The following is a 27,621-nucleotide window of genomic DNA, read 5'->3' on the forward strand; positions in this document are numbered from 1 at the left end:
CTGGGACTTTTGTCTGTACCGAGATGCTCCTCCCACCCCTCTCACGACCGACCGGCTCCTGCTCTTCCTTTGGCTCTGCTTCAGGGAGGCCCTTCCTGCCCCTCCGTCCAAGGTAAGCCCCCCTTCTTCCTATCCCCCCCCCCCCACTTATTGAGAATCTCAGCCCCTTGACAGTTTTCTTTAAGACCCTTAGAACAATGAGTGACTCTTTTGTCCATTTATATGTTTCCTTACGTTTTATTTGTGTTTGCGTGTGTTTTTCTTTTGTCTTTCTCCCTTATTAGAATAAAACCCAACAGGCATCTCAACAGCAGGGCACCTGACTGTTCCTGCTGGGTCCCCTAGTGTTTCACATAGGCCTGATGTGTATAATAAATTCTCAATAAGGATTTGTTGACTGAATGGTAAAAAGGATTAGAGACTAGAACATAGGTCCTGGGAAGTTGATTTCACCCCAATCACAGATGACCTGGTGAGCTTCTTTTAATTGCTTGATTGGCATAAATGGGCAAAATCCCCCAGACCTGGATCCTTCTCCACTTGATAGATTCCTTTTCCTGTTCATGAGCGGCTGGCTTAGACTATAACTCTAAAAACACTTTAATGTTATTCCGCGAGATCCTGAATTACATGCCTTTGCCTGGTGTGGCCCCAACTGTAAAGTCATGCTGATGACAAAGCCCTACCTTCTCCAAAGAGCTCAGCGTCCAGCTGAGGGGCTAGGCAGGTGCAACGTCCAAGGCAGGTGGAGGAGAGGGTACTTAGGGGACTGGAGTGGAGTCGTGAGGAAGGGCAGGGATGACAAGGGAGGAGTGAAACACAGCTCTCTAATGCACACCTTTCCCGTGTGCATCCGTCCCTCCCATTATCTCGTTTAATGCTCAGTCAACACACTTAATACTTTTACCACCGTTTATAGTTAAGAATAGTGGCAAAACGTGGGCCTGGGCTCAAGTTTCACAGTCCCAGATTATCTGCTCCAGGGCTCTTGGCCAAGGCACTCTGTTTCTTTGTCTTTATTAGGAGGATAAAAACAACTAATATATAACTGATACATTCCTCAAAATGAAACAATTCTGTGCTTGGCACATAGCAGGTCCTCAATAAACCACCACCTTTTTTTTTTTTTAAGAGATCTGCCCACGAGCCACATAGTCAGTGGCCTAGAACTTGATGGCCTCTTGCTTTGTAAAATGCCAAGGATATTTTCTATACGGTCTGTGCAGTGTGTCTACCTTCCCCGGCTGTGAGCTCTTCCAGGACAGGCATGACATCGCCTATCTTTTTTATCAAGTGGCCTATGTGTGCAGTGACTATTGCTCGCATGGTAAGGTTCTGAAATAAGATAGCATTTTATACCGATAGTGTACCCAGCGGTACATGTGAAATGTTAATAGTCTAGGCAAATGTCCCTCGGAGATAAGTGAGCACTCATGAACCCTTTCCCACTTATCTTGTGCCTCCAGGAACAACTCCCTCTGTACATACCTCTAACCTGGGGGAACAGAAAACAGTGTAAGTGATGTGAGTCATTCAAGCTTTATGTTCAAACACCATGACAGAAAGTACAACTCATTAGGGTCACACCAATAGGAATTAAGGACATTTTAACCTTGGCTAAGCTAACACATTTTTAGTCAGCAACCTGGAAGCAATTGAGGTTTTATATAGAGTATTGTGTATTTATGTGCCTCTCTAATGATTCCTTAAGTGAATCATTCCCTCTTCCCTTCCCTCGCCCAATTCCAAAGAGCTGCTGTTTCCTATTAGGATTTTTAGTTAAATCCCTCCTCTTGCTCTCCTCCCTGCTCAGGCCCTCTGCATCCTTCATTCACTATGAAGTTGTGAGATGGACGTCGGTCTCGCTTTTGAGAAACCAGGCTCCAACGCTGGCACCAGACAGGTGGCATCAGCTTGCCACTGACCACATCCCTGCTCTGCCCCCTACCCTTCAAGAGATATTCTCATCCAGCTCCTTAGCTAGGAATGTAAGTCCCAACAACCCAGCCAGATGGAAGGTTACATATCTCTTCAGCATTTCTGAGACCTCAGACCAGCTGCCCAATGCTTACTTTTAAATGCATTTCATGCCCCTTAAATGCCTTGGGGAGTCAATAAATTAGAGAAACCCTAAATAAATAAACAAGCCTTGGATCTTCATAAAACATGGTGTTGTCTAATAATAAATAAATCTCACCATGGTGTCAGGCAAATGTCACAGAAAATAATATAATGAAATTAAATGCAGTGTGTATTTTCTTAAATAGAAGAACATTGACCCCCAAGGCAAAGAGACAATTCCCACAAGATTGCAGTCCCCACCTCCTAATTTTCCCCACCCCTAACCCCTCCCTCTCTGACTCCAGCCCTAAGGCTGAAGCCAACAAAGCAGTCCTGTTCCTGAGGCTTCTCCAGTTTGACCTGGGCTGCTTTTCTCTGTAGTTAATCAGAGTGTGGTAAGTATTATTGCGATACAAAGTGATACATTTCAGTTGTGTAACCTTTTCTCTTTACCATCTTCTTTAAAAAGAAACAAAATTATTAAAAAAATAAGAAACTATAAAGCTAGTAAATTCTTACCATGTAATGAACACAAGCCAGGGCAGAATTGAATGGTAGGTATTCAAGTGTCTCACCGAATTTTTTAAAAAAAGCGTATGTCTGCAATATGCAATTGTCTTTTAAATTAAATTTGGCTGTAGTGACTCTTAAGAGCCTAGGTATATCATGACTGTTTCTTTAAAATGTGCTACTAGAAGATACATTTGTATGAGGAGAAAAATATTCTTTATCCTTAAAGAAGAAATCATCATATTACCATTAAGACTCGTGTGTTTAAACATAATATTTTAAATTGCTTCTAGAGAGTTTCTTGTTTTATGATTGGTTTCAGGATTTGCTGTTGGAATTAGTTTTGCTAGTAAGGAGGCACGATTCTGCTTTCCATCATTTTGAGGTTTATCATTACTGTCAGAATTAACTCTAAATGTCTCTGTTTTGTTAGGGGGAAAAAAACCCAATTTTTTTGAAATTGTTGGGATCTGGCCACTTGTTACGTTTCCTGATTTGTAGCATTGTTATTATCAGCAGTAACACCAAGGCAGCTCTCAGTATTTTCCCTGTCGAGGGAATGATTGGCTTTTCTCACGGGCATGATTTAGAGGAAAAGGAAAAAAGAAACTTTTTTCCCTTCCTCTTATATCCAGCCCCTAAGAAAAGCACATTTGTTATAAATGGTATTTCTGACATCTAGATGTCTAAAGACTTTAAAATTATGTGTATGAAACTTAAAATTTCTATATTCATACATTTTTCATTCAGATGTTTTAAAAAAAAAATACCCATTGAGTGTCTGCTCTGCTCCAGGCCCTGTGGTGGGATAAAAAGTTGAGTGGAGTTACGTCTCTGACTCCAGAAGAGGAGAAGGACCTGAGAACAGCTTACCTTAAAAATATCCAGGACCAGACAGACATCTTTAAATGTCTTAAATGCACTGAAATATATATGATGTGCTACCTGTCCACACCCTCTCATACGTAAATAAGGGTGAAGTCCAATATCATTATGATTATTTCCCTCAAGGATTACATTTATTTGAGCAGGGAGGCTAAATATTTTTCTAAAATTTTCTCTCATTTATTTTACTTTATTGGCCCAGCTTTATTGGTGCCCTAAGGATGAGCTTCATTTACCTCCTGGTAGGTAACCAACCTTGGGAGCACTTGATGTGTTAGCAAAATGTACAGGAAGCCCAGAGGACTGAGCAGGCATTCCATGGGTGGCTATCAATTTTACCGAGAAATCTGCACTTAACATTGCATTGATGCTCTCTTGGGTTTAACTTGGGAGTAGTGAAAATGGAGACAGATGTGGATTTAATGGATGACCCTTTTAGCACACAATGTTTTGGAAGAGTACATCTGGAGGCTTTTGAAAAAAAAAAAACATTATAATCAAGTGTTTGTATAGTCTGCTGCCTCTTCCCTGAACTAAATTTGTCATCATTTAAGTGTTCCATGGCCACAAGTAACTGTATTCTCATTGAAATTTTGAGACCTATGTATACCAATGAAAGCATTTGCAATGGTTTTGTTGTTTTCTTATAAAGTACTGGATGGGTCCTGCTCAAGTTTTAGATTACTGACACCATCCAAATTCAACAATCTGGAAGTTTTGATTATTGATTTTGTGGCTAAGGACCAGAACTATCTGAGCCTTATTTCCATCACCAGTATGAGTAGTTAGCATTGGGGATAGGGGATAGGGGTGTGGAGGGAGAAATTCTTCCACCCACCCACCATAAAATAAAATTTAAAATCATTTACCAAACTTGACTGTTTACCAAACACATTTTTTTAAAAATAAAGTCTGTTCAAGATGTTCTGTACTGAAGTGGATGCAGCTGTTAGCTGGCTGTATTGACTTACCAGGTAAGGGACCTTAGGCCCACATAATTAAAAAGGACAGGTAATTCCAATTCAAATATGAGTCACAGCAAGATTTAAAATCAAGTGCATGCTTCATAAGTCTTCTAGTTCTTTTAGCCGAACTATTAAGTCTAAGACATCTACAAAGCTACTATACTGTGGATATGACCAGATATCAGATATGCTATACCAGATATGGGGGAGCCAAGCCCTCTGCAAATCCAGGAGATGGTGATACCCTCTTCTCCTTTTGGGATTCCTCTTTGCTGAGCTCCTCATGGAGACAGAGTTCCAGAAAGACTTGAAGAGAGAAACAGAATAAAGGCAAGGCAGGAGTCTGAGGAAACAGACCATTACCTAAGTGAGAAATCTGGTTTTGAGGGATTTCAGGGTCTTTGCATATGAATTAGGACTTTAAAGTTAACTCAAAAATTGATTCAGTCAGTTAATTGTATTTATTTTTTTTTCAAGTTTATTTATTTATTTTGAGAGAGAGAGAAAGCATCAGTCATGGAGGGGCAGAAAGGGAGGGAGAGAGAGGATCCCAAGCAGTACTATCAGTACAGAGCTCCATGTGGGGCTTGAACTCATGCACCATGAGACCATGGCCTGAGCCGAAGTCAGATGCTTAACGGACTGAGCCACCCAGGCACCCCTCAATTAATAGTATTTCAACCTTTAATTATGCAGATTGAAATAAATTGCGCGATGAGCTGGAAAAACTCCAACTAAATTGTTTCTTAGAAAGAAAGACCCGCTCTGCTCTTTTACACCCATCCAAGAGTCATAGTAAGGGTCTTGGCTAATCAGAGAATAACAATCCTGAGCTGGAGCACGATGATTGGATACCACTTCTACAAGAGGTGAACACCTGCTCCCCAAGTGTTAATGAACAGCAAGGGGAGTAACCTTCTCTATACTGTAGGAGAAATGGATTTATCGCTTAATTTAAAAGAATCTTCATTAAAACATGGTCCTGTACATGAATTGGTTTTTGCTGGGCTCAATACAAGGCCATTACATCACAAATCTCGGTAAGGTTAACTTTGTATGGTAGATTTACCAGAGATTTTTTTTCTTTTGATCGTTTTGTGATTGTTAGAGTATCTTCACTGAGCATATTATTTTGGCTACATTTTTATAATTATAGGTATCTGCAGTAAAAATGTAAGTGGTAGGAGAAATTTGAAATTGGGGGGAAATATGTGTTTTATTTTTGTGTAAAAGACTTAAGTGCCACTACTTCAATATTCAAATCATCATTTCGGATGGACTTTCTTTAACACAGTGATTTGCAACCCTCACCACATCTTGGAACCTCCTGGGACACATTAAAAATATCGGTTCCAAGGCCACTAACCCCTTTGCCCAGGCAGTGGTTCCACAGAATCAGAGTGGAGCCAAGTGGTTGGTATTTTTAAAAGGTCAACTCATTACATTATCTAAGATTCCACGTTGCAATTCTTTTATCTCCATAGTACTGACCAGGAAATTGGTTCCCTAAAATTGTACTCCAAGAGTGTTTTACTGCCTTCTTTTATTGTCACAGTGGGTGGGTTTCATTAACACCTGACATAAGCATTTTCCAGGTTCTATGGTACACAACTTTGGGACTTTGATCACTCCTATGGTCACATGCAATTCATCAGCACATGCAAAAGATGTACCTCTTAGTGTGGAGGTTCCTCAGAAAATTAAAAATAGACCCACCCTATGACCCAGCAGTAGCACTGCTAGGAATTTACCCAAGGGATACAGGAGTACTGATGCATAGGGGCACTTGTACCCCAATGTTCATGGCAGCACTCTCAACAATAGCCAAATTGTGGAAAGAGCCTAAAGGTCCATCAACTGATGAATGGATAAAGAAACTGTGGTTTATATACACAATGGAGTACTACGTGGCAATGAGAAAGAGTGAAGTATGGCCCTTTGTAGCAACGTGGATGGAACTGGAGAGTGTGATGCTAAGTGAAATAAGCCATACAGAGAAAGACAGATACCATATGGTTTCACTCTTATGTGGATCTTGAGAAACTTAACAGAAACCCATGGGGGAGGGGAAGGAAAAAAAAAAAAGAGGTTAGAGTGGGAGAGAGCCAAAACATAAGAGACTGTTAAAAACTGAGAACAAACTGAGGGTTGATGGGGGGTGGGAGGGAGGGGAGGGTGGGGGATGGGTATTGAGGAGGGCACCTGTTGGGATGAGCACTGGGTGTTGTATGGAAACCAATTTGACAATAAATTTCATATATTAAAAAAAGAAAAAAGATGTACCTCTTAACAAAACACTATATGCTTCTTTTAAATGGATCATTCAAATGTCAATTGTATGTAGCCTTTGTTGGCCATTTTTCACTTCTCAGCGTCCCCCCCAGGGAAGGCCTAGAACTGGTGTCTGAGGAAAACACAGGCTTCTCATAAATATGCTTTTAACTTATCTGCAGTTTGAGTTAGGATGGCTGTTAACTCAGTCCGTGCTACACTAGGGTGGCCTTCTATTCAGGTGTGTGTCTTGACTGCCTCATTTAATTTTGATGACAATACATTTGCCTTAAATGCCTTCCCTTCTGCATCCCTGTTCCTATGCATGATAAGCAACCTTCATGGGGAATCTGAACTCTGGTTCTCACCAAACACTTTTAATTCAGCCCCATTGCTGCCCAATTCTTACCATATGGTAGCTGGTTAAAATACTCATGGAGGGTTGTCCGAGAATATACATCCAGTGTTTCTCTGAACAATCTACAAAATTTGATTTTTAATCCTGAATCATCCAGATGATCAGGGGGATAAGTAGTTTGCTGGGATCATTTTAGTTTCTCATAGATTGCTTTCAGTGATTCTACTCCAGCATTGTGCTTTAACCCTATACTAGGAAATAAGTTCATGAAAGTCACTGTTCTATTTATTGTAGAGATTCTGTTAAAGGCTTTGACCACCACATGTCATACATCATCTCCTTTTCGAGGACCTTGATGAGAAATTTCTCTAGGTCTCAATCTGTTCTTATTTTATAGACATGGTCAGTTCCCTAAATGTTTGTGTTCCCTCTTTGCTTTGCCTGATGGGAAACTCAGAATTTTATTTGTAGCCCCTGTCCAGCAATATACAGAAATTTCAAAGCATGTGCTAAATTTGCTTCAGACTTTACTTTCCCTGTGCCCAATTTCTTCATTTTCCACGTTACATCTTGTTATATTTGTAAGTTTGTAAGACCCTCAAATCTTCCTAAGAACAGCATAAGAGTATTAATCAAGAGTTTCTCAGCCTTGACACTATTGGGCCAAATAATTTGTTGTTGGCAGGAAAGGGGGATTAAATGGAGGATTAGGAAGAAAGAATGGGGACTGGTACGCTTGGCCTCTCTCCACTAGACTTCAATAGCAGTTCCTGGTACTGGGGAGGTACCTTGCCCATGACAGATTTATCTCCTACTTTTAGGGAAGAAGGGTGAGAAAAAGAGGTCAAATGACCTTCCAGCCTCTGCCATTTTCTCCAACTCCTTCGGCTTAATACAGTCAACATGCCAACCTGCCATATTTTAGGGTGGTGTATCCTGAACCCCAACACTTAGTATTTTCTAGGCTATGTGCAAGTCACTGTCTTTGGGGGATGCAGATAACTGGAATCCACTTTCACCCTCAGAAAACCTGCAAATGAAAAAACAAAACAAAACAAAATGAAAAATGTAAGTGTTCAGTTTGCACATATCTGAGTGTCATATCTGAAGCTGATATAGCTTCTGAGAGCTTCCCCGATGACCCTGGGGAGAAGGAAGTCGAGACACTGTTATTGGCTTTTAGAGGCAGCCAAGTATCAATAGTGTGGCTCATGCCCAGTGTGCTGACCGCTATGTCCAGTGGGCTCTGTGCCACATCATGAGAGAGTTGAGCAAGGGTGAGTAGGAAGACAGGCAAGTCCAACTTGGAGGATTAGGAACGGCTTCATGGAGGAGGTGGCATTTGACATGAGAGCTTAATGGGTAAGTAGGGAAACAAGGGGCAGGGTCTCACAGCAGGAACAGGGCGGAGGGAATTCCTGAAGAGTGGTGTGCAAAGTGGCCTGAGAAGGGAAGGAAGCGGTAATCAAAGGACTGGAAAAATAGGGTGGATCATTTCCTGAAGGTGACCAGTTTGGGAATGAAAAGGCATTCTTCCCCTGGAACCACTTACGCCTGAGAGCACATTAACAAATTTTAAGATAAAAGTAGAGAAGAAGCTGAATGAATTAGGTCACCGAAGAAGGAGTGTGGGAGAATGACAACAGAGACTGGGAGGTTCCAATATATCACTGTTCTTTATCCCTGACCTTTGCCCCAGTTCAAGGTTTTAGTAAGAACCTTTACTTCCTTGATGAAAGGAGGATAACGGACTCTCCTGGTGTCAGGAAAATTCCCAAGCACAATCAAATAAATAAATATTCCTGAGAGGCTCCTCATTTATGGATTACCAAGCAAGCATGAGGGGCACCTGGGTGGCTCAGGTCATGATCTCACGGTTCATGAGTTCAAGCCTCATGTTGGGCTCTGTGCTGACAGCTCAGAGCCTACAGCCTGCTTCAGATTCTGTGTCTCCCTCTGTCTCTGCCCCTGCCCCACTTGTGCTCACTCACGTGCGCTCTCTCTCTCTCTCTCTCTCTCAAAAATAAACATTAAAAAGAACATTTTTAAAGGATTGCCAAGCATAAGCACCATTTTTAACAAAAGGGAAAATGTTTTGGAGTGGCTTTTTGGTTATAAAAATTATTTAGTTTAGGGGCACCTGGGTGGCTCAGTTAGGTGTCTGACTCTTGTTTTTGGCTCAGGTCATGAGTTCACGGTCAAAGGGGTGGAACCCCACGTTGGGATCTGCACTGATAGTTCAGAGCCTGCTTGGGATTCTTTCTCTCCGTCTCTCTCTGCCCCTCCCCTGCTCACGCTCTCGCTCTCAAAATAAATAAATGTTAAAAATAGACATTATTTAGCTAAAATTAGGAAATGCCATACCTTCAATTATACACAATCATTTTTAATTTTACATTTAACAGAGTTTTTGTTGTTCGGGCTAACATTTCAGAAATGATGCGATTGGTGGTACATCATCCAAGGATCGTACTGTGATACAGACAATGCAGGGTTCTGTAGGCGATCCAGATAACTGACTCCAGATGCAGACTCCGACCCAGGACTAACAGCAGGCCTGTTGTGGCGTTTCTGGGTGCTGGAGAAGCTCAGGGAGGAAGATTCCCTGGAGGAGCAGGATCTGAATGTGTCTGGGGAGGGAGGGAAACCGAGAAGTCAGATACTGGTAAACTTCCTTTCCCCACTCTGAGTCTATAATATCAGAAAGGATATATCCTCACCTATGGCCTACCATGGAGGCTTCACTAAGTTGTGCAGAATGCCCTCCCCACATCACCCCACCACCCCAGACAGTGACCAAAGGCTTTTTGTTTCCAGATATTATTTAGTTTAAATTCAGAAATGTCATACTTTCAATGATGCATAATCATTTTTAAATTTCCTTATAACTGAGAGTTTCCATAGTTTGGCTAAAATTTCAGAAATGATTTTGTAGGAGATGAAAAATAATTTACCCTCTATGCTTCCAAGTTCTCAACTGGGGCCCCCGAAACAAAATACGGATTAAGAAGAGAAAAAACAGAAGTTTAGTATGCATATATCTCATGTACACGGGAGATATGCAGGAAAATGAATAACTCTCAGAGGTGGCTTAGAATTTGGGCTTACACACCAGCTTTCAGCTAAAGGCACTGGAGAGAAAGTGTAGGGAGAGCCAATTTTGGGGAGGGGAGCGGGTAAACAAGGTTAAGGTTTGTAATGAAGATTTGAGTCCATACTTTTTCCACTGATAAGAGTTTCTTGTGGTACAGAATCATCCCTCTCTTCCTGATAGGAGAAGGGGACACTTACAAATGGAGATTTTCCCTTATAAATGTAAATTTCCCTTATTGGGTAACTTCCTTGTTTTCAGAGCTTCTCCTATGTGTGCTGTCTCTCAAAATAATCAACTAAAAATAACTCTTAAGCCAGAGAGGCATATTTTGGAATGGCATTTTCTGGTCTACACACAACAGGTGCAAAGTCAGAGTCCCCATGTGATGCAGAGACTGCATAATTCTGCTTGAGACGCAGGGGAGTGGGACAACTGGTTCCAGATGCAGATGAGACCCAGCACTAAAAAACAGGGCTGCTGGGGGCTGTTTGGGTGCTGGAGAAGCTCCAAGTGACTCAAAGCAGGGGCTTTCCCAATTGAGGTTATTTACTTTGCTTTTCCAGAAATGGGTTGCATACAACCCATGGAATGATCTGGTAGAAAGCTGAGAGCTGGAAGGAGGTAGAGGAGAAAGGCAGGATGGAAACAGAGGGAATGAGGGGACTAGGGAAACTCAAGTCAAGTGACATTCAGCAGTTTGGCGGATCCCAAGAGCATAGCTGAGACTGGTGGAGAGAAATGGAGCCCATGCAGGCCCTGGGCCAATAATTGGACTCCTTCCTAAAGATAGGACTTGGTCGAATGGAAGGGCATGGACTTCAGTTTTAGCTCACCCACCTGGGAACCTGGCTGCACTGCTCCAAGTATTTGGTTTCAAATTAGGAGAAAAGATTATTATGAAACTAGAATCCCCTCACATACCTAAGATTGCTTAACATGAAATCTGGCAGTAGAAACTGCTCAAGAAATTTCCGTTTCCTTCCCTTATCCATGAATAAACAACTGCATTCCCAGAGGAAATGCTCTTGTAAGAATTTAGATAGAAGTAATAAATCATGACCACCGTTAGTGTCCTTTGGCCTCTCCCACTCTGTGGGGGGTGGGAGACAGCTTCCTGCACAGCCTTAGGGAAGCCTCTTTGTTCTGGCCTCCCTTACACCAATCCCAATCCTGTAAACTGGGAAGCAGGAACTGCCCCCCACCGTGGAATTATCTAATTCCAAAATCATTCTCGCAACTGTCCAAATAAATGCCAAATGCCCGGTTAAATTTGAATTTCAATTAATGGATGAAAACCTTTTTAGTGTAAGTATGTCTCAAATATTGCTTGAGTCTTACTTATTCAAATTTAACAGAATCTCCTTTATTAATTTTCCTAAATGCGGCAACCCTGTTCAATCGTTTAGCCCTAATTTCTGCTTTTCTGAGTCTTAGGCCTAGGCTTCTGCTTCCCAGCTTCTGTAGCAACCTATGGGCAAAATGAAAGATGGTGGTACCAACAGGTATTCCAAGGACATGGGGCAAATAGAACTCTCATCCTTTACTGATGGGAGCGTAAATTCCACTACTTCACCATACTGTTTGATACTTTCTACCAACCCTAGGGCCCAGCAATTCTACTCCTAGATGTAGACACAACTGAAATACATACCTGGTCCACCTAAAGATGGGTACAAGAATGTTCATAGCACTGCTATCCCATTTCTAATAGTCCAAACTAGAAACAATACAATGGTAGCGTGGATAAATAAGTTGTGCATATCTATAGGATGATTTATTATATGACAATGAGAATAAGTGAATTATTGCTATACACGACATGGTTGAATCTCACAATCTTAAATTTGAGCAAAAGAAGCCAGACACAGAAGAATAAATAATGCCTATAATTAAATATACGTAAGGCTCAAAAGCAGGCAAAACGAGGCTCTGGTGTTTAAAGACAAAGTAGGGGCGCCTGGGTGGCGCAGTCGGTTAGGCGTCCGACTTCAGCCAGGTCACGATCTCGCGGTCCGTGAGTTCGAGCCCCGCGTCGGGCTCTGGGCTGATGGCTCGGAGCCTGGAGCCTGTTTCCGATTCTGTGTCTCCCTCTCTCTCTGCCCCTCCCCCGTTCATGCTCTGTCTCTCTCTGTCCCAAAAATAAATAAACGTTGAAAAAAAATTAAAAAGACAAAGTAGAGGTTGGGCAGAGGGGTATGAGTTCCTAAGAGAGTTCAGGAGGGCTTCTGTGGTGCTGGTAACGTCCTTCTTCTTGAACGAGGCTGTGGTTACAAGGACTGTTCACTGTTAAATTCATCAATCATGCTTATGAGCTCTGTACTTGACTACATGTATATTGCACTTCAATTAGATGTTTACTGAAAGAGTTGAGGTCTGTCCTGATGGGGCTTTTTTCTCTGCAGACCTACATTGTTGGAAACACCTCGTGGAGTACATGTGTGGTTTCCTTATTCACGGAACTATGTGTTAGATCTGTGGGAAAGAACTACAAGACATCTCTCTGCTAAAATTATGTGAAAGACCTAATAGTCAACTTGTTTAAATCTTAGGTATTGGCGTATCTCGGCAATCTGCACAATTCTGGGGTGTGATAGTGTAGGGGTGAATATGATTCAAACTCATTCATGTTTAGAGAGTGTCTGAAATTGAGAACCAGGCCGATCCCTCTACTCTGACCCTAAACGTGTCCCTAAAGTAAAGAAACTGGATCCCAAAGAGTACAGGTGGAGAATTTGTGAAGCATGTCCATATTCAAGTAAAGGTCAAAGAAGCCCAACTGAAAGAACTCTGGACTGACAGTGACAACTGTGGATTGAACAAAAGTTCTTTTTTTTGTTTCTTAATGTTTGTTTATTTATTTATTTTGAGAGAGAGAGAGCAGGGGAGGGGCAGAGAGGGAGAGAGAGAGAGAGAGAGAGAGAGAGAGAGAATCCCAGGCAGGCTCTGAGCTGTCAGTACAGAGCTTAACGCAAGGCTCAAACCTATGAACTATGAGATCATGACCCATGCCGAAATCAAGAATCGGATGCCCAACCAAATGAGCCACCCAGGTGCCCTGACCAAAAGTTATTTTTAAAAAAAAAATTTTTTTTTAATGTTTATTTATTTTTGAGACAGAGAGAGACAGAGCATGAACGGGGGAGGGTCAGAGAGAGAGAGGGAGACTCAGAATCGGAAGCAGGCTCCAGGCTCTGAGCTGTCAGCACAGAGCCCGACGTGGGGCTTGAACTCACGGACCGTGAGATCATGACCTGAGCCGAAGTCAGATGCTTAACCAACTGAGCCACCCAGGCGCCCCCCAAAAGTTATTTTTAAAAGACAATTTTGGGGGCACCTGGGTGGCTCAGTCGGTTAAGTGTCCGACTCTTGGTTTTAGCTCAGGTCATGATCTCACTCATGGTTTCGTGAGTTCAAGCTCCGCATCGGGCTCTGCGCTGGTAGTGTGGATCCTGCTTGGGATTCTCTCTCTGCCCCTTCCCCACTCGCACTGTCTCTGTCTCTCTCAAAATAAACAAATAAACCTAAAAAATAATAAAAAATAAATGAAAGGGCTATTTTGAAGATTATGATTCTGACTTTGGAGCACCTTTAGTGATGGGCAGTAGAAGTTACCTTTTCTTCCTGAGCAGGTCTTGTTTGCTTTGGCTGGCAAGATTATAATCCCAGACTGGTAGAGTCTGTGGAAATAATAATAAAAGCTTTAGAGTCCCAAGAAGTGAATTTAAATCCCAGCCCTGCCACTCTGTTACTGCAGACATGTGCCTTTCTGTTTCTTTCCCTTTCATCTGTGGCCTCGTAGAAGAAATGCCCTTGTCTTACAATATATAGGGGAGTGTAAAGGAGGGGTGGGGATTCTACTTGTTTCCCTCCAGGACCAAGTACTCTCTTTTTTTTTTTTTTTAATTTTTTTTTTTTTCAACGTTTATTTATTTTTGGGACAGAGAGAGACAGAGCATGAACGGGGGAGGGGCAGAGAGAGAGAGAGACACAGAATCGGAAACAGGCTCCAGGCTCTGAGCCATCAGCCCAGAGCCTGACGCGGGGCTCAAACTCCCGGACCGCGAGATCGTGACCTGGCTGAAGTCGGACGCTTAACCGACTGCGCCACCCAGGCACCCCCAAGTACTCTCTTTAATGTAACTACTACTCAGGAAGAATTTATCCCATGCCAGCCACCACTCTAAGAGCTTTTCAGATATTATTTAATGCACCTGACAGCTTTGTTACTATGTAGTGTGCATATCCCCATTTCACAGATTCAGGACAATGAGGCACATGGAAGGGAAGTAACTCCCCCATGGTCATTAGCTAGTGGCTGTGGAGCTGGAGTCTGGCCAGTGTCCATGATGGAAACCACTGGATCCTGCTGTCTGGTCCACCTTCCCATCTTTGGGTTTCCATAATGTTTCTTGTGAGGTGTCCCCATGTCTTTTCCCTGAAAGACTGGGAAGAGGGTGCAGGGCAACACTCCATCTTCGAGACAAACCTCATTTCCTCATCTATAAATTAAAGAGGTTGGACTAGTGATCCTGACTTTCCTTGGCTCTGGCATGTAACCTCTCTGCCTCCATTTTCATGTCTGCAGTAGAAAGCGTCTTACCAGCCTTTATTCCCTGAGTGCTTCAGTGTGCTGGGAATATTAAACAGAGCTCAGGGTTAACTAGAGATCAAACACGAACACACTTTGGAAAGTAGAATGCTCCTTGCGAACATCAGCCATTGTTATATTGGCAACATATCACATTCAGGTTTTTTTCCATCTGCTTTCTTGCCACTGAAACTCTCTTTAGATTCTCCCTCATGTATGTGGTAGTTTGCAGTTTTCAAACTTGATCTTACTTGAGCCTGCCAAATACCAGCAATGACTAAAATCCAAGCCTTTAGGGGTGCCTGGATGGCTCAGTCAGTTGAGTGTCCAAGTCTTGATTTCGGCTCAGATCTTGATCTCGAGGTTCATGGGTTTCAGCCCCATGTCGGGCTCTGCGCTGACAGTGTGGAGCCTGTTTGGGATTCTCTCTCTCTCTCTCTCTCCCTCTCTCTCTGCCCATCCCCCAGCTCTCTCTCTCTCTCTCCAAATAAATAAATAAACTTAAAAAAATAAATAAATAAAATAAAATCCAAGCCTTGAGATTCCTACCCCATTGCTTACTTTATCACCACACTGTCATTAGCCTTCTGGAGCTGTGACCCCACGCACTATCCTTGCTACTTAGCAACGTTTAGTCTAAAATAGACATAGGGGAGCATATGTCAGGTCACTGGCAATACAGGTAGCACAGTGCTTAATAGACATAGTCTATTGACATAGTCTTAGAGATGACTGCAATACAACAAACCATGAGAAAAGTGGTATTATACCCATTTGAAAGATGTTAGGGCACCTGGGTCGCTCAGTCTGTTAAGCATCTGACTCTGGCTCAGAGGTCATGATCTCGCGGTTTGTAGGTTCAAACCCCGTGCTGGGCTCTGTGCTGACAGCTCAGAGCCTGGAGCCTGCTTCGGATTTTGTGTCTCCCTCTCTCTCTGCCCCTCCCCCCGCTCACAAGCTCACACGCTCTCTCTTTCTCTCTCTCAAAAATAAACATTAAAATTAAAAAAAAAAAAAGAATATAGACTTATTGGTATACTTCTTCCTTTAATGATACACATGCAGCAGCCACAGCTATGCATACATTTTGTCTGTAATGATTTTTCCAGTATATATTTTGAAGGTAATGGATAATTCATCCTTGAGGCCAGAAGTATATCTATAGCATTCCATACTGAGCAGCCCACTACCTGCACAATTTATTCACATTCTGTAACTATTTCTTGGATAATTGATTGAGCTCACACTGTGTGCCCGCTCTAATTAGACGGTGGTAGGAAAGGTATCATAATCCTCCTACATAATCAGAGAGGAGAAAGACCTTTGGACCCCAATGAAATATCTATCTAGCCCTGCAGTTTCAACATAGTTCCTAATGTGATTTGACAGTAAATATAGAGCCTTCTCAACCTGGTGGTTTTCCCTTTGTGTCATAAAGCAGGTTCTCGATAATAAATATTAGAGGCACCTTTCCAAGGCAGTCCAAAGTGCCTTGGCTTTTATTATTCCATAAAACCTCCACCCCCACCTTTTGTTTAATTTTTTTTTTGATGTTCACGTTTGAGAGAGAGAGACACAGAGCGAGCAGGGGAGGAGCAGAGAGAGAGGGAGGCACAGAATCCGAAGCAGGTTCCAGGCTCTGAGCTGTCAGCACAGAGCCCAACACGGGGCTTGAACACACAGACTGAGAGATCATGACCTGAGCCGAGGTTGGACGCTTAACCGACTGATCACCGAGTCAAAACCTCCACCCCTTTTATAAGGACTCACCTGTTGGGGGAATCAACTGATCACAGCCATGGATTTCAGCATATACAAAATCAATCAGGAAAAAGAGCAGGGCAGAGGAAGGGCTGAGAAGACTGGCAAAGGCTGAGAGAGACCTGTAAATCAGATCTCCATTTCTGTCTGCTTCACAATTGCCTCTTAAAATGTTACTCGCCTAGGGCCCCCCCCCCCCAGCTAGTGAATCAGAATCAAGTATAAGTGTTTTGCAGCCAAGCACTAAGGATGAACCTAGTGCACAGCCAGGACTGAGATGCACGGTGGGAGCATCTTTATTTTTTTTAATGTTTATTTTTGAGAGAGAGAGAGAGAGAGAGAGAGAGAAAGCGCACAAGCAGGGGAGGGGCAGAGAGAGAGAGGGAGAGGGAGACACAGAATCTGAAGCAGGCTCCAGGCTCTGAGCTGTCAGCACAGAGCCTGATGTGGGGCTCGAATTCACAAACTGAGATCGTGACCCCAGCCGAAGTTGGAGGCTTAACCAACTGAGCTACCCAGGTGCCCTGCAAGTGGGAGCATCTTTGACTGGGGCCTTCCCTGACAACATGGAGGAACAGGTGGACAAGATAACGGGGCCTTGCACCTGGTTAAGGAAAATGTTGCAGGTGAACAGGGGCCAAGGCTACAGAGCACTGCATATGGTTAGATATGAAGTAGTAAAGAAGAAAGCTTTAACATTAGTCGTTGTGAAACCAAACACATTCTCTCCCTTGAGAGTTCTGACTGGTTAAAGCTCAGGAGACTTCACTTGATCACTTGATGAAATCTGAAAAGTATAGGTACCACTTTGTTCAAGGGACACTATTCCTTAGTGGTTTTTCAACTATTGCATTTTCCTGTGGAAGCTTGAAGCACCACCCCCTCACCCTTTTTTTTCAGATTCTGGACTGACGATTTCACACAAAAAAAATTAATCATTTTTTGGGGTGCCTGGGTAGCTCAGTTGATTAAGTGACCGACTTTGGCTTAGGTCGTGATCTCACAGTTCATGGGTTTGAGCCCCACGTCAGGCTGTGTGCTGACAGCTCAGAGCCTGGAGCCTGCTTCAGATACTGTGTCTCCCTCTCTCTCTCTCTGCCCCTCCCCCATTCATTCTCTCTCTCTCTCTCTCTCTCTCTCTCTCTCTCAAGAATAAATAAACATTTAAAAAAATTAATCGTTTTTTTTAAGTAACCTAAGACATCTGTTAGCTATCAGGACACCACTAGTAATTATGCAATGAGGGCTGACATTAGCTAGAAGCATCTGTGTGATGGCAATTTTTTGGAGAAGTAAAGAACTCTATCTCACAAAGTTCTCTTAAGGAGAAACTGAGATAATGTCTGTGCAGTCGCTTTGGATTCTTTTTATGTTTTTTAATTTATTTTTGAGAGAGAGAGAGAGACAGAGACAGAGTATGGGGTGTGGGGCGCACAGAGAGAGGGAGACACAGAATCTGAAGCAGGCTCCAGGTTCTGAGCTGTCAGCATAGAGCCCGACATGGGGCTTAAACCCACAAACTGTGAGATCATGACCTGAGCCGAAGTTGGACCCTTAACCGACTGAGCCACCCAGGCGCCCCTCTGTGCAATAGCTTTGTAAAAGTTATTAGAATTACTATTAAATAAAACACCTCACACGCAAAATAGATATTGGTCAGGATACGGTTGTCTTGAAAAAAGAAGAAAAAAAATCCTCTTGCCAATAAAAAGAGAAAAAGATCAGAGAAAGGGGCTACAACCCCCCCCCCCAGAAAACCTGTGAAAGGAGCCCTCACCCCATCTCCTTGATGTTTCTAATTGCCTAGTATGGGCAATATCTGGAAATGTCTTGTTAAGTCAGTTGAGTGTGGCCACCCCTAATTAGGAGAAATGTGATGAAATGTCTTCTCAACTGGAATCTGCGTGATATCCAACCAATACAGGCAGGCGTTTAATACTTTTTTGGGTTTGTTTTCACAGGCAGTGCCCTTCGGAACTTAGCCTTAAAAATGAATCCCGTTGTTTCACAGCCAGGATATGGGACCGGGGGTGTGATGCATAGTGACTGGCAATCTGGCGTATTTGACTGCTGTGATGACCTGGGGATTTGTAAGTACACGTGTTATTGTTCCTCCTCGGTTCCCATAATGCAGGTTCCTGACTTAATAAAACTCATCTACTCATCCTGCCATTGAGCTCCTGCTTTATGGTCAACTCAGAAGTCACAAGCTGCAAGCCCGTGGGTGGATTTAGCCGCCAGATATGTTTTGTTTGTCCTGTACACAATGACCTCTCTTCATGCATTACTTTAAAAATACTAGGAAACATATAAAATCAGATTTCACATAAAAATCTGGCCTCCCAATGTAGATTTCCAGCTTCTCTTGGAAATCTTGGAAAATGTGGAGAGATGAGCCTTCAGCACACATGGTGGGGGTCTGCTGCTGCTTAGCATGAGCTAATCCCACTGAAGGAGATTCTCATTCTAGTTTGCCATATGTATTTATGTCCACCATTGTCTATTCTGTGTTTTTTGTCTCAATCTATTTCACTCATTTTAGCTGTGCGACCTTGAGTTTGTGATCCTTGCTTAGATCGATCACCTTTTGCAATTTTCCACCTCTTAGTATCACCATGTTCTTGACATATCGGTCTGGTTTGTCTTCTATTTACTTCTCCTTTTACCTACAATGCCGTCCTGTGTTTCCCAGCTTTCAGTGATGTTCTTGCGACTCTTGTCATCGTTCCATTTCAGGAAGCCTTGCAGGTTTTTAGCTTTACTGAAATCTAATTCTTTTCTACAACGAAACACACTGTTTATGTGAGAAACTTTTCTTATTTCAGAGTCTCATGCCGTATGGGTTGCAGACATCCTCTGTGGGGCTCATCTTTCCATTGTGTGTGAGAAATAGCCTCCTTTTTTGTATGTGATGGAAGTTCCACCAGGTTCTTTGGAGATAGCCTTTTGCTTAAAAACAATCAATCAAGAAACCACAGACTCTCTTACCATACCAGAACTCCACCCCAGAACTTTTCAAAACAGATTTTTACTCAAAGCATATTTGAGAACAGTTTCCTGTTTGTTTCCATTTTATTTTTTTTTCTTTTTTCTTTTTTTTCAACATTTATTCATTTTTGAGACAGAGAGAGACAGAGCATGAACGGGGGAGGGTCAGACAGAGAGGGAGACACAGAATCTGAAACAGACTCCAGGCTCTGAGCTGTCAGCACAGAGCCCGACGCGGGGCTCGAATTCAGAGCGAGATCATGACCTGAGCTGAAGTCGGCCGCTTAACCGACTGAGCCACCCAGGTCCCCCTGTTTCTATTTTCTTAAGCCCTTTCTCTGCCTTACAGAGACTCTTTACAGTGAAATTGCACTCAACTTTTTAAACTACCAATACACATATCCCTTAATTCCTGCTTGCTTCCATCCACATGATGAGGACAGTGCCCTCCTTTTGCCTGAATGACCACCTAGAAACCATTTCTGCTCTTTGTAATGATTTCTTTACTCAGTGTTTTCTGCCCCTAAACACCCTCCCATGGTTTTTCCACGGCTTCTCAGACATCCTGACGCCACAAACTTCCTCTGCAAGCGTGACCCGAATGTAACAAGGGCAGGGAAGAAAGATAATGGGAACAATCTCAGACTGGCAAGGCAGGAGCTTTTGCAATTAAATCTGACCCGGTAATAATGACTCACAAATTATCCCCAGTTCCTGGAGAGCCCGCTCTAGAAGCAAGACACTGAGAGCCAGGTGACAACATTGTTTCCTCTGAGTCCCCATTAAAGTCATTTCCTGAGCCAACATCTTTTTGAAAGAGGTGTGATTTCATTGAAAGCATGGTGACTTTCACTAACTCTTCTATGTGGCTTCCCCCGCTTCCTCCCCGCACCCAGGCCTCTGTGGGACCTTCTTTCCCCTATGCCTTTCCTGTCAGATCGCCTCTGACATGAACGAATGCTGTCTGTGCGGAGCGAGTGTCGCCATGAGGACCTTGTATCGGACGCGATATGGCATCCCGGTAAGTCACCCGTGTGCACGTTGAGGCGTGAGCCCAGATACCAGAGGGCTCCCTTCAGTCTGACCACCACTGTGTGATTGCCCACCTTGCCTTCATGGCTTGGCCCTGATCTTTTCTCCACTCCTGTCCTAAATGTGTCAAGTGATTACCAGGGGCTGTGCTGCCACGGACACCATGGAACAAATTAGTACCACAATCTTAAATTGTTCCAGTAGGTATGTCCCTGAAACAGTTGCTGGAGGTGAGTAGGTGAGGAGCGGAGGGCCCTTAGTCTCTCCTGGCTTTACTCAGAGTCAGACATAGGACCCTACAAATCTGCAGGCTGAGCCACAGTTAGAAAGCCGTGGGGAGAAATGGGGGTGTAGTGGATCCCTTCACATCTGGCACGTCTGCCTTCTAAGCCAGTGTTCATTCATTCAAAAGTGATTATTGAGCATCTGGACCCTGGCTAAGTCCTATAGTATTCATTCATTCAACAGGGATTTATCCCGTACATGGGACATGCCGATTCCAGAAGCTAGAGACACCTCAGTGAACAAAGCAAATCAAAAGCCCTGTCTGCGTGTAGCTTACATCCTTTTTCTTCTTATGTTTTTGAGAGCTTTATTTGCACATAGTTTCAGACTTAAAGAAAAGTTGCAGAAATAATACAACAACAAAAAAGAAATAATACAAAGAATTCCTGAATACCCTTCACCCACATTCCCCCAATACTAAAATCTTGCCACCTTTGCTTTATTTACTCTTTCCTCTACCTCTCTGTCCATTCTATTTTATTTTTTCCAAAACATTGAGAGGAAATTACAAACTTGATGTCCTATTACCTGTGTTACAACATGTATTTCTTAATAGCAAGGACGTTCATTTATATAACCATAACATAATGATCAAAATCAGGAATTTAACACTGATACAACACTATCAGCTAATATGTGGATCTTATTTAAACTTTACCAATTAACCCAATTAACATTCTTTGGATGAGAAGAAAATCAATCTGGAATCACACATTTGTTCAACTGTCATTCCTAGTTAGTCTCCTACAATAGGGAATAGTTTCTCACTCTTTCCCTGTCTTTTTTTTCCTCCCAAGTACAGATCAGTTATTTTGTAGACTACCCCTCAATTTGGTGTGTCAAATTTGTCTTCACAGTTAGACAGGTTTTACACTTTGGCAGAACCTCCACAGAACTGACCCAATATGTGCTGTGCTTCATGTCAAGAGGCACATGACATCGGTGTATCCCATTATGGTTGTTTAGTTTGATTACTTAGTTAAGATACAGCGTCTGCTAGGATTCTCGACGGTAATGTTGCCTTTTTCCCCTCTATAATGTGTAAGCACCTTGGTGAGAGATATAAATATTTTATTCCTCATCAAACCTTCATCCACAAGGAATAATAGCCATTGACGATTCTCGCCTGGATCAATTGTTACTATGATGGCTGTCAATGGCAGAGCTTACATTCTAATAGGAGAAGATGGCCACAGTGTAACTAAGTAAACACTTTATAGGGTGCTGATGAGCGGTACAGAAAAAATAAAGCCAAGATGAGAAATAAAGAGTGTTGAAGCATTCTAATTTTATTTTATTTTCAGCATCATAAAATGTATTTTCATCTAAACAAGGTTTATCCCAGGAATGCAAAGATGGTTCAGTATCAGAATACTCTATTTATAGACTCAAAAAGAAAAGCCATATGATCATCTCAACTGATGCCGAAAAAAGCATTCAACACAATTCAATACTCATCCACATTTTTAGAAAGGGAGTTCTAATTTTAAGTATGGTTATCAGGGAAGGCCTTGGTACAAAAGTAAAGACCTAAAAGGATGAGAAGTTGACCCACCTGGGGGTCTTCAGCCAGGCAGAGGGAAGGGCACCACCAAAGACTTTTAAAGTAGAGTTTATCTGGAATGTTCCAGAAACTGCAAGGGGCTAGGGAGGTAGGTATAGAGAGAGTGAGGGGGTGAGGGTAGGATGTCATAGAAAAAGATGACATCAGAGCAAGAGTTAGAACTTCTAGGGCCTTGAAGACCATTATAAGAACTTTAGCTGTTACTCTGAGTGAGCAGAGAAGCCATTGAAATGTTTTAAACAAAGAAGTGACATGATGGATTTTTTTCCTGAAAACTTAGCCTCTGCCCCAATCACTGCTCCCATAGAAATGGGAGCAAGTTCTTAATCTCCCTACGCCTCAGCCCCCTCACTGATTGAATGGTCATAATGATACCTCCCCTTGGTGGTGTAGTAAGAGTCATGTGAAATAATGTATGGACAATGTATATACTATCTATAGCACAGGATCTGGCAATTAATAAGTGCTCAGTAGGGGCGCCTGGGTGGCTCAGTAGTTTGGGCGGCCGGCTACAGATGATCTCCCGGTCTGTGAGTTTGAGCCCCGCGTTGGGCCCTGTGCTGAGAGCTCAGAGCCTGGAGCCTGCTTCGGATTCTGTGTCTCCCTCTCTCTGCCTCTGCCCTGCTTGCTCTCTCTGTGTCTCTGTCTCTCTCTCAAAAATAATAAACATTGGGGCGCATTAGTGGCTCGGCCGGTTAAGCGTCCAACTTCGGCTCAGGTCATGATCTCACAGTTGAGTTCGAGCCCCGCGTCTGGCTCTGGGCTGACGGCTCAGAGCCTGGAGCCTGTTTCAGATTCTGTGTCTCCCTCTCTCTCTGACCCTCCCGCGTTCATGCTCTGTCTCTCTCTGTCTCAAAAATAAGTAAACGTTAAAAAAAATTTTTTTAAAGTAATAATAAACATTAAAAAAAATTTTTTTTAAATAAGTGCTTGGTAAACAACTACTTTTACTTCTGTTCTTTTCTTCGAGAATCGCTCAGCTGTTTCACAGGGCAGAGGTGTGTTCAGAGCCTGACTCATTTCTCCTGCGTGCTTGCTCAGCTGCCTGGCTTGCTCAGCAGCTGCAAGTGAGGCTGCTCTCATTCATGCTATTCTCTTTTTTTTTTTTTAATTTTTTTTTTCAATGCTTATTTATTTTTGGGACAGAGAGAGACAGAGCATGAACGGGGGAGGGGCAGAGAGAGAGGGAGACACAGAATCGGAAACAGGCTCCAGGCTCTGAGCCATCAGCCCAGAGCCCGAGGCGGGGCTCCAACTCACAGACCGCGAGATCGTGACCTGGCTGAAGTCGGACGCTTAACCGACTGCGCCACCCAGGCGCCCCCATTCATGCTATTCTTAAGGCAGCATAACACACAGAGGTTCTTAATTTTGTGCCCTGACCGTGAACTTCCTGAATTGCATGCAAAGTGTCATTCGTATGTACTTATGTATATGGTGTGAGGGTAAGATTCTCAAAGCAACCCAAAACCTCAACATGGAATATAGGAAGGGGAACTTAGCTGGATCCTGGAGATAAGGGGTTGGGAAACACTCAACATATAGCAAACTGTTTGGCTCTCTGCTAAGTCATTTGGTGGCATCAATTTTCTCATCTGTCATGAGGAAGTTGTGCAAGATGATTCCTAGTTCTAGGATTCTAGGATAAGGTATGGTTCCTCGATGTACAATGAAGCAATATATTTATAGACAGTGTATCTCTATTTCCTCCTTAGAACAGACCTAAAAATAATTCCCTGGACTGATTTGTATCATTCAGGCTCTCTGCTTTGTTTCTCTTTCATATCTATGCAAACTTTTATGGGGCTGGTACAATGCAGCCTCTCTGATCTGCGCCCCCCCCCCCCCCCCCCCCCCCCCCCGCTTCATGGACACAGTCAAGAAAGCATCCCTTTGGCCAGGGCATAAGAGAGAAGGAGGAAGAAAAGAAAGAAACAACCACTGATTGTACTACTACTTGCTGGGATATTATTTTGATGTATATTTACTCATTTACTACTTGCAAACTCCTGTGGTACAGGGATTGTTACCTCCCTTTATAGATATGGAAACCATATATATGAGAAAATGAGAAAGGCTTAAGGTCATAGAACATGTGAATGTTGGAATTGTTCACCCAGTGTCTCCTGCACCAGAATAGGAGTCCTTTCAAGGGCATGTCTCCCAGAAGGTCATTGAGGACCCAACTGGACCCTTCCATTGAGAAGGCCCCCAAATCCTTGCAAAGTACTCCATACCATGGTTTGCCAAACAATATTCATTACTTTCTTCTTTTCCTGATAATTTGCGTATCTCCTTTTCTCCTAACACCCCCCTTTGCAGAACTTGAGAGAGGTCAATGAAATTGGCCAGAGGGATGCAGTGTGGGGGGGCCTGGGCTGGCACTACTTGCAAGCTACAGAAAATTTGTGCATTTCACAATCGGCTTTAAAGGGAAGCATTTTAGAAGAGATGACAGAGGACTCGGGCTATAGTTGTAAACTGCAGATCATTTGACATAGTGTCACAAGGGCACTGGCTTGAAAAAAGAAAGACCAAGAGCTGCCACCAATTTGTTATGTGATCTGAACAAGTCATTTAGCTTCACTTGGTCATCAGAAAAATGAGGATAATGTCACAGAATTCTCATGATAAAGCAGTAACATACAATGTACCTTTTTTTAATGTTTATCTTCTTGATTTTGAGAGAGAGAGCAAAAGCAGGGGAGGGTCAGAAAGAGAGAGAGAGAGAGAGAGAGAGAGAGAGAGAGAGAGAGAGAGAATCCCAAGCAGGCTTCATGCTCAGCTCAGAGCCCAACACGGGACTCAAACCCAAGAACCATGAGACCATGACCCGAGCTGAAATTAAGAGTCAGATACTTAACCGACTGAGCCACCCAGATGCCCCCAATGTACCTTTTAAAGAGTTTTGAAAAACTATACAAATGCAAGGAATTGTGTGAATGTATTTATGGGATATATGTCGACCCACTGTTTGTTTTTCCACAGGGATCTATTTGCAGTGATTTCCTATGGCTGGGATGTTTCCCTCATTGCACCCTTTGCCAACTCAAGCGAGATATTGAGAAAAGAAAAGCAATGAATGCTTTCTAAAAAGGGCTTACAACTTGGTAAGTTGTTGGGAATTCTTTGATTTAGGAGTAACAAAACAAATTCTCAATAGCATCTTTTATTTCCTTGGTCTTCGCTCACAAACACATGAAACATCCCTTACAAAATGGGGGACAAATGATTTTTAATTGCCAGGCCACACCAACAGTCGGTAGTCAGCTTCCATGGTTTGACAGGGCTAAATCTGATAGGATAACAACGAATTCTGGGATTTTTTTAGGTTGTCTGCCACAGGAGGGGTGGCTGTGTGATGCACCAAGTGAGCATGCCACATATCAACCACGTATATCTTAACTAGACCATGACTTAAGGTAGTAGAGATATGTATGCGACCACACCTTCATTTCCCTAAGTATGGTTCCTAGATCTACTGTTACCAACAGTAACCAGTTGAGGTGTTATACTAAACGTGACTGCATAATGTGCCTAGTTCTGTGTTCTTGATGACATCAGAATGTTAATATAACAATCCTTCCTCCAAAGTGATGGGAAGCTAGTTTTTAGTCTCTATAAGTGTGGACAATTCACCCAGTTATGCCAAATTCCCAAAGCCCCCACTATGAAGAAGAGTTACTGACTTTTTCGTGACTATGTTATCAGAATTGGGTAGCTGCTCATTTACCTGGTTTCCTAAGCTCCCCTACTCACATTTTTAATCTTCTGAGTTCCTGTTTCTCTCAGGCAAGCAGGTAATAGTTTACTTGTCCTGTCTTTCAATCTCTTATTGCCAGTCCCCGTGGAATTTGCAATTAATGTTTAGTTTTCACGTGGAAATGGCTATTATCTATAAAATCCTATCTCCCAAGAGGCCTTTGAGAATGTTTGATTAGGATGGTACATTCATGTGCATAATAAGTTGTCACTGGCCCAATCTGTCCTTTTTTAGTTATTTTGCCACATGCTCCACAAAACAATGTCCTCTCCATGAGCACTTTAGTTCATTTCATGTTGCATTTTCATACCATTTTAGTATCCGAGCATTTGTCTCCCAATTGCTTTCAACCCTCAATGACTGAAATGCAGAGTCAAGATGGGGCGTTTTCTTATCATCCCTCTTCCTCCTTTACCTGCTGAGAATTGACTATTATCTCTCTTTCCAAGCAGTGACGTTTGTTAAAAGGCCTGTGTTAATAACTTGACTCAGAACCTGATGCCAAAGTAGCCCTAAGGGAAGGAGGATGTGACAGTTTACTGGTATAGTCATCTGGTCAATGAAAAAGATTGTTTAGTGTTCTCTGCCCTTTGGAGACTCTTCACTTGGCATGGTTGATGATTCATTGACATTTGATAACAGAAATTAACTCTGGCAATCTACAGAGTATTCCGTTGGTTCCCTCAACCACCTAGCGACAGTGCCTGACACTCTGTAGGCACTTAATAAATATTGTGGAAGAATAACTCAATGCAACTTTCAAGCAAGGAAGCATAATGAGGCCCTCACCTAGGAGATTCATGTGAATCTTAACTGGTGATTGTGATTCTTTCTAATAGATTGTACTGAACCAGGGACCATAATTTGATGTAAATTTTAAATATGTAGCAATTTGGCAGTAGGGTTGGGGTGGAACAGAAGTTTTGATTTTTGGAACAAGATAATATAAAGAAAGAAACTGATAAGTCCTGATTTGTTCATTCATTCTCTCTTTTCTTTTCTTTCCTTTTTTTTTTTCCCCTGATTTCTACAGGTCGTATTCACAATGTGGTGAAAGAAATGCTGGAATGACACACTGCACCTGCTGTGCTATCTCACCCCAAATCTTAGAAACTAATTCAACTAATCATATGGCTTGCAATGGCTTCAAGACCTTTTTAATTTCCAGTTTATTCCAAAAGAAGTATATTTCCCATGCTGTTCTCTAAAATGACTGCTATTAAAAAATGAACATCCTCCACATTTCTTGTGTCTTTAAATATAACTTCATGAAAAATTCAATATGATTTTTAAAAAAATGAACCCAAGTTTGTTAAAATGTTAAAGTTGAATGATGGGTACATGGAGAGTCTTTTTTTTTTCTTTCTTTTTTTAATTTTGAAAGGCTTTTTTTTAAGTATAGTTGACACATAAAGATTCTTTTTTTAAATGTTTATTTTTATTTATTTGGGGGGGGGGACGAGTGGGGGAGGGGCAGAGAAAGAGGAGAGAGAGAA

The 27,621-nt window shown here is 42.5% G+C and overlaps 1 protein-coding gene and 1 non-coding gene across 3 annotated transcripts; both read left to right on the forward strand.

Moving 5' to 3' along the window:
- On the forward strand, positions 1-27,367 carry LOC122478710 (placenta-specific gene 8 protein-like). Of its 2 annotated transcripts, none has more exons than XM_043572292.1 (5): positions 1-112; positions 18,455-18,583; positions 20,378-20,502; positions 25,351-25,472; positions 27,159-27,367. In XM_043572292.1, exons 2-4 carry the CDS (start codon positions 18,484-18,486, stop codon positions 25,453-25,455), a joined length of 330 nt encoding a protein of 109 aa, XP_043428227.1. In that variant the 5' UTR covers positions 1-112; positions 18,455-18,483; the 3' UTR covers positions 25,456-25,472; positions 27,159-27,367. The 2 variants fall into 2 exon arrangements, with proteins under 2 accessions (XP_043428227.1, XP_043428226.1); XM_043572291.1 differs by lacking the exon at positions 1-112 and adding an exon at positions 2,175-2,456.
- Positions 12,510-12,642, forward strand: LOC122479293. Its single transcript, XR_006296337.1, has one exon. It is a non-coding gene; the product is annotated as a small nucleolar RNA SNORA18 (small nucleolar RNA).
- Positions 27,368-27,621: the final 254 nt, after the last annotated feature.

This window comes from Prionailurus bengalensis, chromosome B1, assembly GCF_016509475.1.
Source record: "Prionailurus bengalensis isolate Pbe53 chromosome B1, Fcat_Pben_1.1_paternal_pri, whole genome shotgun sequence".
Taxonomy (NCBI): domain Eukaryota; kingdom Metazoa; phylum Chordata; class Mammalia; order Carnivora; family Felidae; genus Prionailurus; species Prionailurus bengalensis.